The sequence below is a fragment of the Equus przewalskii genome, chromosome 23 (genome assembly GCF_037783145.1).
Source record: "Equus przewalskii isolate Varuska chromosome 23, EquPr2, whole genome shotgun sequence".
In the NCBI taxonomy this organism is placed as follows: Eukaryota; Metazoa; Chordata; class Mammalia; order Perissodactyla; family Equidae; genus Equus; species Equus przewalskii.
This window is the reverse complement of record NC_091853.1, coordinates 3349648-3364383: the sequence shown is the minus strand read 5'-3', so window position 1 is coordinate 3364383 and position 14736 is coordinate 3349648. Positions and strand designations below refer to the sequence as shown.

Below are 14736 nucleotides of genomic sequence, written 5' to 3'. Positions count from 1 at the left end.
TCCCTGGCCGTAAGGGAGGGAAAGGAGTAGGGTTCACAGTAGAAGATGTAACTGAGACTCCTTTGGACGCCACTGCTCCTGTCACGGAATTCTCTCACACGCATCATCTCTAACCTGGTTGCTCTGGCCAGTGACTGGGAGAGTCAGACAGTCGTCCCCACTGTGGGACTCAGGCCTCCACCACGGTGAGGTGGCAGGAAAGGGACCAGCCTTACAGGGAAAACAAGTGCCCAGAGGACAGCAACCTGGACCAGAGGCCAGGACAGCTTGGCCTGATTCCGGTCACACGGATATAGAGGTGCATGAGGCAACAGTTTGAACAAAGAGCCTGTCTGAGATTCAGGAGTGGGCCCAAGTCTGTTTTGGGGTCATATGTGGTCCTGGATCACCTGGCAGGACCGAGACCGGACCAGGGCTGGACCGCATCCTCTTCTCCCACCGCTTTTTGATCCTGCTGCCTTCTCTTTCCCACAGACACAAGCAGCTGGTGCAGGTGCTGGGGTCGCTGTGGGATCTTTCTATAGCAGAAGAGCACATCTTCAGCAAGGCGTTTTTCTATTTTGTCTGCCTGGACATCATGCTTTATTCTGGTAAATGTGGCTTTGGGATTTATAAGAAGTTGGGAGTCTGGCACCGTGTGGTGTGATGTGGCCGCTCTCAGGGCTGTGGCTTTGAGGCCACTAGGTTTCTGCCTGGAAAGACATACAGAACAGGGAAGGAGAGCCTGGTGTTATGAGCCGAGGAGCCATCTAGAAGGCGCAAGATTATAAGGGACCACCAAGGAGAATTTAGTCTGGAGGAACCTGTTGGGTATAAGCTGCCCGTTGAGGTGTCAGATCAATTTACACACAAGGGATAGTTGACTGACAGCACCTTACCATGTGCCTTTTACTAGGCTATTTAATTTTCAGCAGGATGTACTTAGAGACTTCATGCATTAGAATGAAGGACTGGATTGCTAACAGTAAGAGTTGTGGGCACTGGTAGCTGCTGGTTTGGAAAACAAGTTATTTCCTGATAACCTTCAGGTTACACCAAGTAGGCAGCCCTCAGTGTACATATTAAACCAGAGGGGCCAATCTGGGCATTCTTTCCCCCACACATATTTTGAAAGGGGATGCAGATATTGCTGCCAACAGGGAAAGCACGGGTGGGAAGATGGAGAGTCCCAGGCAGCGCTAAGGTGGCCTCCCGCCGGGCTCCACGGGGAGGGCTGGTTTAAACCCCGCTCCTGTCTGGTCAACTCCACGGAATTGCACCGCGTGTGCATAAACTTCCCAACAAGCTGGGGCTCGGCAGACGCAGGGCAGTGCAGTCACACGGCTGTTGCAATACGGGACCCTTTCGGTCATAAGGTAATCAGAGACTGAGCAGCCTCTCCCACAGCTGGAAACTGTCCTGGCAGCGACTAGGCCCGAAAGATGTCCCCCTCACCCCACAGCCAAGCTCTCCTATTTCTCTTTCTTTTAGGCTTTGTTTATAGGCCATTTGAAGAATGTTTGGAATTCATACACCAAAACGAAGACCATTGGATCCTCAAGTTCCAGAGTGGAATGCTCCTGGGACTTTATTCGTGCATAGCTGTCTGGTAACAATGTATTATTGTCACGAAATCCCCAAATTTGAAAACGTTGAATTGCGAAGAAGAGTTCTATGAGATTTTAAAAAAAGAAAGAAAGAAAAGGAAAGAAAGTAGAAGTGTTTATAATTTACACGTGGGACAGATTGAAGGCATCAGAGTGGATCTATACTGAAAGAGCCCTTGGGCATCAGCTAGTTCATCCCCTCAACTGTACTCAGTGCAACGAGCATTTAAATACGTGCATATCATGTTGTGGGACTAGAGATGAGTAAGAAAGGAGTACTTGCTTCTGAGGAGTGCGGGGTTTGAGGGAGACTGATACATAGCGCCACTTGCCCACCCCGACCCCAAGATCTAGTCACGTTGGAAAACAATGTTGACAGAGCTGGTGTTGGAGGATGTGGCTTATTTCTGCAGGCACACGGCTCTCCTGATCTTGAACCCCAGCGTTAGACTTACCCACTCAGCGGCAGGCAGTTCTGTGGGTCTGCCCCGGCGAGGCAGGCCTCTGTCCCGCACCTGGCTGAGAGAAGAGCAGAACGTGGGCCTCCCTGGCTCAGGGGGAACAGGAGGGGCAGACCTCGAGCTTCAGCTGCCTGACTCCTCTCTCAAAGTGACCCCCCTCCGCCCACTAAGTCACCCCCCATCATGGAGGAGGGAGCAAGGCAGGGAACAGACTGGAGTTTTCTCACCTGGAAGGAAACTAGTGGAGCGAGGAGGAAGGATGCCCCTGTACCTCATTAACACATTAAGCCTGAGGCTTAATCCCTTTAACCTCTTCAGTTGTAAACGCAGAAGCCTGCAGCTACGGCCTTACCCTCAAGGAAGGAGATCAATGTAAGGCTCCCGAACATTAACTAAATTACTTCCAAGACTGAAAGTCATTCCTTATTGTACTCCCCATCTCAAATTATATATGCAGCTATGTTGTCCAATATTTAGAGATTATGTGATAAGATTAAATGACAATCAAAAGACTCCCATAGAAAGTGCCACAAACTGGGGCAGTTCCAAATTTGAACAGAAATCTCCTCTTATTATAACCTTCCTTGGGAGAAATTAAAATCCAAAAACTAATTACCCTTGCCAGTTAAAGCCTAAAGGAATTAAAGTTCAAAGTCAAATTAACTTGCCCATGTGAGTTAAAGTTCAAGGAATCTAAAGTCCAAAAATCCTCCTAATTTCTTATTCTGGCCTGTCTCACCTGCAGAGTCCTTTCAGCAGTGGTGGCCTGGGCCAAGCCCTCTCCCGCTTCAGTGGGCATAGGAACCGCCTGGAGAGCTTGTTGACTCAGAGATCCCTGGCCCCATCCCCAGAGTCTTTCTGATTCAATAGATCTGGCTTGGACCAGAGAGCTCGCAGGCCTAAGGAGCACTCATGTGCTACCGACGAGGCAGCTGCGGCCCACCCGGGAGCGCACTGGCCTCGGCCTTCTCTCTTTGGAATTGGAGCAATTTCTCCAAGCCCTCGAGTTTATGGCTCCAAGTGTCTGATCGGCTTCACTTTTAAAGAGTCCAAAGAGTTAAATAAATGGTGGCTAAGATTGCCTGAGTGTTCCCAAGGATTCCATTCATCTCAAACCATCAAAAAGTCCTCTTCCGTCCTTGCTCCGCATCACGTGGTTCCCTCCGGGCAGGCAGGCGGCAGGGTCCCAGAGGCCCAGGGACGGGGAGCTTCACCTCCAGAGAGACCCATTTCAGGAAATCAGCCCCTGCCAAGGGCGGTACTGATTTTTCTTCTGTGGTGGTGCAGGTATGCCAGACTTCAGGAATGGCAGAACTTTCACATGTTCTCCAATAGAGCTAAAAATCTAGTGCCAAGAAGAACCCCGACAGCTCTGTACTGTGAAGGAATCACTAGATACATGGAGGGGCAAGTTCTCTACCTGCAGAAGCAAATTGAAGAACAGTCTGAGAACGCTCAAGACAGTGGCGTTGAGCTACTCAAGGTGAGGCTGATGCTCTGGTTTCTAGGATAAACCGTTCCTTCAGTGGATTTCTGTCTACCTCTTGTGATAATTGTTTTCTCTGATTATGCGTTTATAGTACCAGTTTGCGAAGGCAACCCCTCTCCCCAAGTTAGAAGAAAAGAGAAACTGCTCATAAACTTACTACTCAGAGATAATCACTTTTTACATATTGAGACATCACTTTTCCGGTTTTTTCTATGTGTGTGTGCCTACATTTCCATTTTCTAAACTTGCATTAAATAAAATATAACTAATTTCCTGTCATTAAATTGTTTTCTACACCGCTAGTTAAAAGGAAGCATAGTATTTTATCTTACAGTTATACCAGTAAATTACATCACCAAACTATTCTTGGATGGAAATCTTCTGCAATAATTTACTGCTATTGCTGTGATCAACACCTTGATGGATAAATCTTTGCACACAGAAAATGTAAGCATTCAACTGATATGTGGTGAACATCAGTTACTAGGCGCTGGGATACAAGAGTGGGCAAATTCGACCTGCTGCCCGCCTCCTGGAGCTGACAGCCTCTGTGGGCGAGCCCCCTGCGAGAAGGAAGGGCTGAACCTCTGCCATGGGCTTGACACTCACTCACCTTGTTCTCCTAAAAACTGAGCACGGGTGTATTAGTTTTCTATTGCCATGCCCTCAGTTCCCACAAACTTAACAGCTTAAACAACACCCACGTCTTATCTCACAGTCGGGCAGGTCAGAGGTGTAGGTGGGTTGATGGGGTTCTCCACCGAGGATCTTATAAAGATAAAATCAAGGTGTTGGGCGAGCTAGGAACATAGCTGCTTCCCTCTTCCTTCAGGTTGTTGGCAGAATCCAGATGCTGATGACTTTCAGGCACATCTCTGTTTCAGAGATATTAAAATGTTTCAAAGCAAGGCATCTTGGGACCACTGAAGTATCGTAGCTTGTTTAATCCTCTAGCACTGTTATGAGGTCCATCTTTTTCACTCCCGCCGTATAGAAGACAAAGTTCTAAATTTGCCGGCGGGAGCCCGTACTGCTCACTATCACTCACACCACACACAGCCTCGGGATCTCCTCCTGCCATTCGCTGACAGCTTATAAATCACTGCCTCTAAAAACACAAACTCTGTGGTCACCACTGCTCGGAGGTGCGTACTCTTTGACATACAGCATGTCTTTATATTTCTGCTTCATAAACATTCTATTGGCTCTCACTCAGGACATGGAAACGCTTGGTTATAAAAAAGCAATAGTGTGTTTTATGTAATTATTGTGTGTTACATATAATTTATGTAATTATTACATATTATGTAATTTATTTCCTGTAATTTGATAGAGTAAATGTCTTTACTTAAGAAAATAACTTATGAGGGATTTCAGACATGCTTGACTCCATGTTGTTCAGAAGAAATAGATTTTTGCCCATGTTACACATGATTTAATTCATTCCAACATTCTCTTTTTCCTTTCAAATACTGAGCATGTTACATACGACAAGTAAGTTGACTGTCATTATCACTTTTAAATGTTGATTGAATACTAATAAAGGTGTGCCACACTTTTGGCCAAGTCGATATCTGAAAATCCAGATAGATAAATTAGCAGGTGATTCAAAGAAAGCACATTTTTCTTTAATGAGTAGTAAAGTGATAAAATTCAGCTATCCCACAGACAGTACAGGTTAAAAATACACCAGGTGCTAAGGGATGAGTGAACCCTATCTTTGTACTCTAGGAGTTTGTGTTTTACTTGAGTTTGAGAAGGGGTGAGGTAGGAAGCCTGGGGATGGGAGGAGGTGATGGAGGTGGAGATTAGAAAGAATACAAGGACACAAATGAATGCGGACTCAAACTTTGTGTCTCCCACAGTACACGGAACAATGCCTTGTACCCAGTAGATGTTTAATTTCTTGAATAAATAATTGGTGAACTAAAAAGGTGTGTAACAAGAAAACTCAATGTTTTGATTCCATTTCTATGATATTGAAGTAAATGCAATAAAACATTGTTCTTTTGTTGACCATCACATTAGCAAAGACACAAGAGAAGATGCATTCATAGTCTGAAGGACTCTCATAAACTTTCTAGAGAGCATTCTGACAAAATGCATAAATGTCTTTAAAATATGCACGTCATTTAATTCTCCTCCTGGGGATTATCCTAAAGAAATAATCAGATGGAAAACAAAAATTTCTCTATAAAGATGTCGATCTCAGGTCTATAGTATTAAAAAAACTAGGAGAAAATAAAAACCATAAGCCCTTCAAAAAGAAGATGGTTAAGTTAGAAGTGCTACATTTAAATATTGGGATATTTCATATTAAAAAAATCTGACTTTCTGACTCTTCCTTTAGAAATTGGAGTATCTGGTGACTCCAGGCCCGCATTCCTAAAGGGCAGCTGTTGGCTGGAATTGATGGGGGTGACACTTAGATGGGGCGCACCTCCTCCAAGATGACATAATCCCCTCTTCATCCAGCCTGCTTATTTATGTCACTTCCTGTCTGCTATCCGAATTTGAATTTGTGAGCCCTGATGTAAAGGAATTATGTTGTCAGAAAATGTTCATAATGTGATGCTAAATGAGAAAAAAAAGCTTCCCCTACTGTGTGCTTAGCATGCCCCCAGTTATGGTGGATATGAGTGTGTGTGTGTGCGTCCATGTGTGATCAAGGAACGAAGAAGTGGGAAAGTATGTTCCCAAATGTTAAAAATATTCCTTTCTGGGTGTTAGGGTTATGTGTGATTCTTACTTTTTTGGGTCCTTTTCACTTTTTCCTAAACTTTTGAGCAATTAACTTAGATTGCTTTGGTAATCAAAAGAAAATGTATTTTTTTAAAAAGTGGTCGCAGAGAAGGGCTAATGAGCCCGCCCATATCGCACTCTTGGGCTGGGGAGGCCCCTGGGGCTGCTCCACCTGCCAGCGGTCCTTCTGTCTCCACGACGCCCTCTGTGTGTCTCTGTAACATGCTTTTTCGCATGATTGCTCATCTCCTTGAAATATTCCCAAATCATGTGTGGAGGAGAAAACTTTGCCACCAAGGACCCCTTTCTGATTCTGATATGCTGTTTTTTCTTTAGAACCTGGAGAATCTGGTGGCTCAAAGTACCACTGGCCCCGTCTTCTACCCGAGGCTGTACCACCTGATGGCATACGTCTGTATACTCATGGGAGACGGGCAGAACTGCGACCTCTTCCTGAACACGGCCTTACAGCTCTCTGACACACAGGGGAACGTGCTGGAGAAGTGCTGGCTGAACATGAGTAAAGTATGTCCCCTCGGCCAGCGAGCTGGGCGGGGGGTGCTCACCCCGTTGAGGAAGCCCCAGGAGCCCTCTGCTTGGGTAGGGTCCCCAGGGCGTGGACGGCCACCACAGGCCTTTCTGGACTTAACGACACGAGTGACATGTCCATAGTTCAGCTGTGTGCACCTCCCCTTCCCCTGAGTTCTCATGGGATCGCCCCCTCCTCCAGATTGCCTTTAGCACGATCTCTGCCCCCTCCTGTGGCCCTCACCGCTTTCCACTTGGTGTTACATTTGTGTGCGCGTCTTTCCTCCCCTCAAGAATGCGAACTCTGAGGAGGCAGAAACCACGCTTAGTATCCAGTACAGCACCTTCTACTCAGTGTTTGCTGGTTTAGTGAATGAATGTCCACTTCTGTGCGTTTACTTAAAGAGTTGTGCATCAGTATCCTAGTTTGGACAGCAAAACTCATCGTCTCTGGGCACGTGGTTTTAAAAGCTCAAGGACATTTGACCATTTCTGTTTTAGATCAGTTCTAATCGCACAGGTCAGAGAGCTCCAGTTCATTCTTTCTTCTCTTTCCCTCCTCTCAGGAATGGTGGTACTCGAGCTCCGAGTTCATGGAAGATCAATGGCTTCAAACGGTCTTGAGTCTCCCATCATGGGAAAAAATTGTTTCAGGCAAAGTAAACATGCAAGATATCCAAAAAAACAAATTCCTAATGAGAGTTAACATCCTGGACAATCCTTTCTAACATTTCATGGAAGAGAATAAAGATTTTAGTAAGACTCATTCTCCTGTGACCATCTGTCATCAACCATTCTCTGTAGCCAGCGCCCTCCAGGTTCCTACATGGTCTCTTCTGTTCCAGACACAGAACCAGATGTGCTGGTTTCTTCTCTTTCTGGAGGGTCACACAAGGTCGGCAGTGTCCTGCTTTACTTTCTCCAACTTTGCACAAATTGCCTTTGCCTTTCAATGTTTTAGCTTGACCTGTTTATTTCAGCCCATACAAAATTATATCATATGGAAAAATATTAATATCAAAATGGTGGGGCTGGCCTGGTGGCATACTAGGTAAATTCGCACACTGTGCTTTGGCAGCCCGGGGTTCGCAGGTTCGGGTCCCGGGCGTGGACCTATGCTGTGGTGATGTCTCACATAGAAAACAGAGGAAGATGAGCACAGATGTTAGCTCAGGGACAATCTTCCCAACCAAGAAAAAGAAGAAAAAAAAGGTACCTGCGGTGACAGATACATTTCTGGTTAATTTATTAAACTGAAAATGTTTATTTTTAAGTGTCCAGCTGTTCAGTCTTTTGTATGCAGCGCAGTATCACAAACAGCAAATTCTCGTCATGGTCTGCAGGGGAAGATTTGAAGACACGTCTTCGTGGTGCCTGTCTGCAGCTCCCAGAGCCCCTCTCACCACGTGGGTCAGATATCTGCAGAAATAAAGCTTTAAAAATTGAAGGATTCGTAATTTTGATACAGACGTCTTTTACACGCTTAGAGTTTACATATTTTTATATGTAAGAAAGTAATCGCAAGTGGAATGCGTATCGATTCCACCCCTCTGGGTGCTGCGGCTCCCTCATGCTGGCTCATTTTGTGGACCCAGGTAGCCACCTCAAGCAGGTGCACCGGGGTTTCCGTTTGTGGATCCCAGGCACCTTCCCATCCTGAGGGGTTCTTCTAATGGGCGTTGACACGTCCTACTCTAACACACGCCTCAAATTCCCATAGTGATTTCGGAGGCAGGGCCCCGAGCAGGCAGGCATTCCTTTAAGAGGTCAGTATTGCACTGCCCTCCTGCGAAAGGCCACGCTGCGTATTTTCCCTCCTGGTAACCTGGCTGAGTTCTGCAAAGGAGCTTAGGCACAGAGCCTGGGGGCCTGGCATGGGGGCAGGAACAGCAGGCTCGGAAATTGGAGCTCTGCACAAGCACACTTAATTCCTGTGGGCTCACCACCTGCCCTCCCCATTTCGGTGTGTGGTTGTGAGCGTTGATGGGGCTCAGGGCAGCTGCCCCAAGACGCGCCACTGTGCATGCGGATTATTTCCAGCTGAAGACAGTAAAGACTCGGAAGACTCGGGAAGGACATTTGACCTTCCCCAAAACTGGCTAAAAGAATTTAATTTAGAAGGCCTGATCCAGGAAGGAGCTAACACCATAAGCTAGCTACAGTATGATGTAAGATAGGTGTGATAGAAAGGCATCAACAAGCCCATTTTTGGCCCAGCAAAACTTGTTTAACAAATATCTGCATTTCCATCTCCACGTGAATTGCCTTCCTCCCCTCTGAAATCCCAAACCACCACCCCCACATCCTCCTTGTCTTTAGCTGAAGATATTTAAACAGGCAGCTGGGGCCAGATGGCCAAGTTGCTCAGTTTTTCCTGAGTTTCTCCCACGTATACATGTTATGAAACTTTGTGTGATTGTTTCCTGCTAACCTGCCTTTTACATTATTGAACAGCCATAAGAACCTTAAGAGAAAAGGGTGGGAGGAGAATTCTCTCTCTTCTACGGTATCAAATAAGATACTGAAGGTGAAAAGGCGTTCACAATCACAACATGCCATACAAGTAAAAATTTAGTGTCAGACAGATGACTGATTTTAAAAATAAACACATCAAATATGAAACTTTAACTATTATCCCCTTCAAAGTTGTCATCTTGGAAGCTGCATACTTGTCCCATGGTCCTACATAAAAATCCCTTGCTTTCTACTTGCCTGCGTTATTTTGTCTACCATCATCATTTTCATTCACTTATTTACTCATCCAACTAACATTTTTTGACTAATCACCGTGTACCAGGCACTGATTAAGTGCTGGAGACGAAGATACAAAGACGTAGAAGACACAATCCTCGACCTTGGCAAGCTCGTCAATCTAGTAGAATCCACTGAAACACAAGGAGACCTGACTTAGCCTGTTCCACTATGTTACAACAGAGGTGTGTACACCGCAAACAGAGATGGTGGAGAGAGGAGCACACACAAGACCCACGAATCTCAGAAGCCTCAGCTGAACTGCTTCCGAAGTGAAGTCATTCTGATTTCACGGTCCCTCCTTGGAGCGGGTGCAGGGCAAGCGGGGGGTGAAGATGGGTGGGTGTAAAAGAGAGAGTGGTGTGCACATGAGGAGACAAGTGACAACAATGCTTGTCCCATAGAAAAGAGGTGTTTGACGTGGAGCTTATCGGAGATGCAGGCTGGGCATTGGGGGTCCGCTCTGCCTAGGCTGCATCGTCCTGGAAGTGAAGTGTTGTCCCCTTCCGTACCCCCAGCCCCCCACCCCTCCCGGGCACCCCAGGAGAGCAGGCCTCAGGGTGAAGCTGCGGTGGGACGTGCCCACAATCCTTGATGCTCCAAAACTTCGAAAATTGCTTTCACTTCATTATATTGGCTTCTGATGAAGCCAAAGCCAAGCCCGGGCAAGGCTGGAGGAGGTGGGCAGCCAGAGGCGGGCTGGTAGTGGAAGTGCAGAGACATTCTTCCCCAAGGACTGATAAAGGAAGGTGAGGACAGAGGAAGAGGCAGGAAAAGGCTGGACTGCAATTTAAAGATTTTACCCTCCGTAGGTCTGAATCCAGAGAAGTGGGCATTGAGCTTTACGGGAACCCTGAACTTGGTTTCTAGCCCTGACTGTGCCACAAACCGGTCATGTGACCTTCTCACCAGTTTCCTCTTGTCTAAACTAAACAGGTTGTGACAAGGCGTCCTCTCTCCCCCTCAGGCTGCCTGCGATTCCGCCTCCTACCGACAGGATGGGCGTGGGCGCATCTTCCCTCTGGCCAGCAGATGGCAGCACCAGCTCTCTGACGTAGCCGGGAACAGTTTCTGGTCAAGCCTTCAGACCCACAGCCTGGGCCCTGAGCAAATAGAACCGCTCCAGCTTCCACAGCAGCTTCCCTTGTCACCTACAGGAAGCTTCCAGCAGGAGGTTCTCAGGAACATCACTCGAGAAAGTGATTCAGGCTAGAATTCTTTTTAGGAGAAGGCAGGTAATCCATGAAGCCTTTAGGAACAGAGAGGAATGGAGAAGTGATGATCCCTTTTTTGTGTGTGTGAGGAAGATTGGCCCTGAGCGAACATCTGGTGCCAAACTTCCTTCTTTTTTTTCCCCTCCCCAAAGCCCCAGTACATAGTTGTACATCCTAGTTGTAAGTCATTCTAGTTCTTCTATGTGGGATGCTGCCTCAGCATGGCCAGATAAGTGGTGTGTAGGTCCATGCCCAGGACCGGAACTGGCAAATCCTGGGCCACCGAAGCGGAGCATGTGAACTTAACCACTTGGCCACGGGGCCGGCACCCTACACTTTTTTTTTTTTAATATGAGCCCTTGAACTCTCTTCGACAAGTCTACGGACTCCTAGAGGGCAGAGGCTCTGTCCTCATTCTCTGTCTCCAGCACTACACCACGTAAGTGCTCAGAAAGCATTTGTGAATTAAGGATTGTGTTAAAGAGCAACAGGAGTCAATCAGTGCAGGGACCACATTTCCATTTTAGAACAACCACTCCCTTTGCAGGAAATGGATGGGAAGCGAGCTGCGCCAAGATGAAGCCTGTGAGATGGCTTCTGTTGCAAGCTTGGAATTAGGGTGGCCTGCAATGAAGAGGTGGCAGTGGAGATAGAAATTAGGACACAGATGTGAAAGATGTTGGAGGAAGAACAGACTGATGTCAGAGATTGGCTTTTCAAGGAGGATGCTCAAAGTAACAAGCACATAGAGAAAGGCCCAGTAAGGTAAGGACTGAGAAGGGTCAAGCCCTACAGGTTCCCACTACTTGCTCAATGGACTGTCATATTCCCTCCCCCAACCCCAACTGCAGCCTTTTAAACCCACCTCCCCAGGATCACCCACTCACGACCCTGTTTCCCATCTGTGTTAATGGTACCCGTCGCTGCTCATCATGATTCTTCTCTCATCCTCCAGCCAGTCGTTTTGAACATCCAGCCCCTTCATCTCTCACTGAGCTCTGCGAGAGCCTCATAAGTAATTGGTCTCTCAATTTCAGATCTCCATCCTCCACCAATTGGCGGGGTAAGCTTGCTAAAATGCAAATCCCCCTTTATTACTCCTCTACTTAAAATCCTACTTGCCTTTGGGACAACATCCCGATTTCTTAGCCTGGAATGTAAGGTCCTGCCAAACCCAACAGTCCGATCATGTCGGCCGCACTCTTGCCCACCCTGAAACTGGGGGGCTGGTCCCTCTAACTGGAATGGTTTTTACCAGAATCTTCGGGTTTCTCCCAATCTGTTTTCAAATGCTCTGCCCAAAAGCACCTTCTCCCTGGCTGCTGTGGGTTGGGTTCTTCTGTCCGTCCGTCCTTGTTATTCCCCAGCTGTCCGTCCTTCCTCGCTGGAGCTGCTCTCACGTGACTGCCTGGCGCAGTTTCTTGGGGCTGTCTCCTCTCTGAGCTTGTCAAGGGCAGGGGTTCTGTCTCCTTCATCTGGTACCCCAGCACTTGGCATTGACTGGAGCATCAGAAGGCCCTGGGCATGCTCCGTCTTGTTCACAGTCGCATCCTGGCATTTCGCAGTGTGTGCAACATAACAGGTAATAACTACATTGAGTGAGTGAGTGACTGAAGGAGTGAGTGTATGCGACCTCTTCGCGAGAAAGTGGCAGCCACCAGGGCCACCACTGTGAGGTGTACCGCCATCCCCACCCACCACATCTCCATACCAAGAGAAAAAAGAGGTGTGGGGAGATTCTGGGAGCATGTGTGTGTGTGTAACCTGGCACAACTTTCCAAAAGGCTGCCAACTCCTGCGTGGTCTACACCAGCACAGTCCAGTAGAACTTTCTGAGCAAATGTCCTATCTCTGCACTGTCCAGTGTGGCAGCCACAGCCCCATGTAGCTACTGAGCGCTTGAAAAGTACTTAGTGTGACTGAGAATCTGTTTTAAATTTTATTTAATTTAAATGGCTGCCTGTAGCCGGTGACTCCCACATAGGACAGTGCAATAACTGCATTACCCTTAAAGGGCCCTCTCTCCCCCAACTCAGAATCTAGAAGCTGGAAATGCATTGAAATAGATGTCAAATCTACAGTAGGAACCCAAACCTTCCACTTTCTCTTACGGTGTCTTTTAGAGAGGACGTGGAAGGAGGCCAGTTCTTTCCAGCCAAGTGCTAGCGCTCCTCCTGTTTACTTCACTTCTCTCCCTTGGGCTTTTTCTCTCTTGCTCAACCTCAACTAGCCAACGTTGAGTCATCAGCCCGCCGTCCTTTCCGGGAGCCTGGCGTGTCCTGAGGTGTCCTGTGCAGCGCGAGCTCCTTCCCAACGATGCATGCTGTTTCGTTTCCTTTAACCCGCAGCTCAGCTCAGCCTCCTCGGCTAATGGATACGGGCAGTACAACACTTGCTGGCTGTGGGTACCCGTGTGTCCACAGATGCTTTACACTCTTTGAGACCAAGATCCTCAAGCAAGCTTTTCACAAACATTTTCCCCCTCTGCCAGAGCAACTTCCTTCAGGAATGGCTTACATGGAAAAACTGGGCTCTTACTGAGGTGGGAGCACCCAGACACACTATAAACAAACCATCTGGGGTTCTGCTGGGCTAGCAAGAGCGGGGACAGGGGCCTGCAAAGTGCTCCCCATTCCTATGGGTCTATCGTACATTCTGAGAGACTCCCTCCAAATAAATTTAATGTTTCTCCTATCTAGTTAAAAGAAACTCTGTAATTAAAAAAATAACTCTAGTCAAAGCCAGAGAAAGAACCAAGAATGTGATCTAGACTCAAACCTCAGTGTCCTGGGAGTCCTCGTGGGAGAAGGGAAAGCTCAGGCCTTCGGCAAGCTGCCCTGTGGCTTTGCTTTGTTCCCACTCCCAGAGCAGAGCCCTGATTGGTACAGACAACTTGAAATCACTTAATGCCCCCAAGGGCAGAGTAACCACAACTGTGTCAGGCCCCAGCACTGGAGGGCAGGGCTCGTGAGCAAATGTGGGGATACCAAACCTGCCAGACTTCCTCTTCCCAGATGCAGGGAGCTTAAAAGAAGACCCTAGCCCTTCCTCATATTCTGGAACCGTAAAGGCCAACCCCACAAAGCCCCCGGTGAAGGAATGGACGGACAATCAAATCCAAACCCTGAGCCAAGAAGGGACAATAGTTTAACATCCTGTTTGTGGGAGGAAATTGAAGCGGAAAGCGGCTGCTGCCCTGGGGCTCAGAGCTTGAAAGATTTGCGTTTCCTTCCTTGTAAACACAGCCAGGTCTCCTGCAGGTGCTGGAGTTCCCTCCTGCCTTCCGCCCCTCATTGTTCTTCTTACAATCTAAGACTTGGGCTGACTTGAGAGCAGGGGCTCTCGGGCCACCTCCTGATGGCTTTAGGGGGCACGTGTGGAAGGGAGGGGGCCCATGGCCACCATCATCGCCCTCAGACATTGGATCCCATTTCCAAGGGGCCAGGACGACTTCGCTCATCTTGTGCTGCTTTTCTGCGGCTGCAAATGGTTTGCATTTGGCTTTTTTTTTCTTTAATAGTTCATAAGGACAAGTGACAATTACAGCAACACTTGTGATGGATAAAAACAAGACAACTGGAAACAACCTAACTGTCCAGAAATTCAGACATGGTTTAAAGTACTATGGAACATCTCTACAAGAGAAGGCCCTATGGGCACTGTGAAGCAATGGCCTAGTTCTTTCCGTACTGACGTGAAAGCTGCTCTGACACAACGCTAAGAGAAGAAAGCAACTGTTTTTTGTCTTTAAGAGGCAAGACATCTTTACTGGAACCATGTTTGGATCCTGATTTGAAGAGACCATTTGTAAAATGCCATTTTTGAGACAAGGGGAAATTTGAGCATGAACTGGGTATTGGATGAAATCAAGGAATTATTTGTTTAAATGTGTGTTTTAAAATGTTTCCATTAAATGTGAAGACATTATGATTATGTAAGAAAATGACCATATTCTTAAAAAGATG

At 47.3% G+C, this 14736-nt stretch overlaps 1 protein-coding gene and 1 long non-coding RNA gene across 10 annotated transcripts in view; one reads left to right on the top strand and one right to left on the bottom strand.

Annotated features, from left to right (window-relative positions):
• The window catches only part of ADCY10 (adenylate cyclase 10), an 83017-nt gene extending 75451 nt beyond the window's left edge, over positions 1–7566 (top strand). For all 9 annotated transcript variants that reach the window (XM_008521063.2, XM_008521065.2, XM_070591493.1 and 6 more), the window contains 5 exons: positions 475–590; positions 1471–1588; positions 3335–3530; positions 6615–6803; positions 7373–7566. In XM_008521063.2, the coding sequence (XP_008519285.2) occupies positions 475–590; positions 1471–1588; positions 3335–3530; positions 6615–6803; positions 7373–7534 (781 nt within the window). In that variant the 3' untranslated portion in view covers positions 7535–7566. The remainder of the gene's footprint in view (positions 1–474; positions 591–1470; positions 1589–3334; positions 3531–6614; positions 6804–7372) is intronic.
• Positions 7567–8037: 471 nt separating this feature from the next.
• LOC139078971 (uncharacterized) lies at positions 8038–12147 on the bottom strand. The gene is made up of 2 exons (XR_011532193.1): positions 12027–12147; positions 8038–8225 (listed from the first exon to the last, which is right to left on the bottom strand). It is a non-coding gene; the product is annotated as an uncharacterized lncRNA (long non-coding RNA).
• Positions 12148–14736: the final 2589 nt, after the last annotated feature.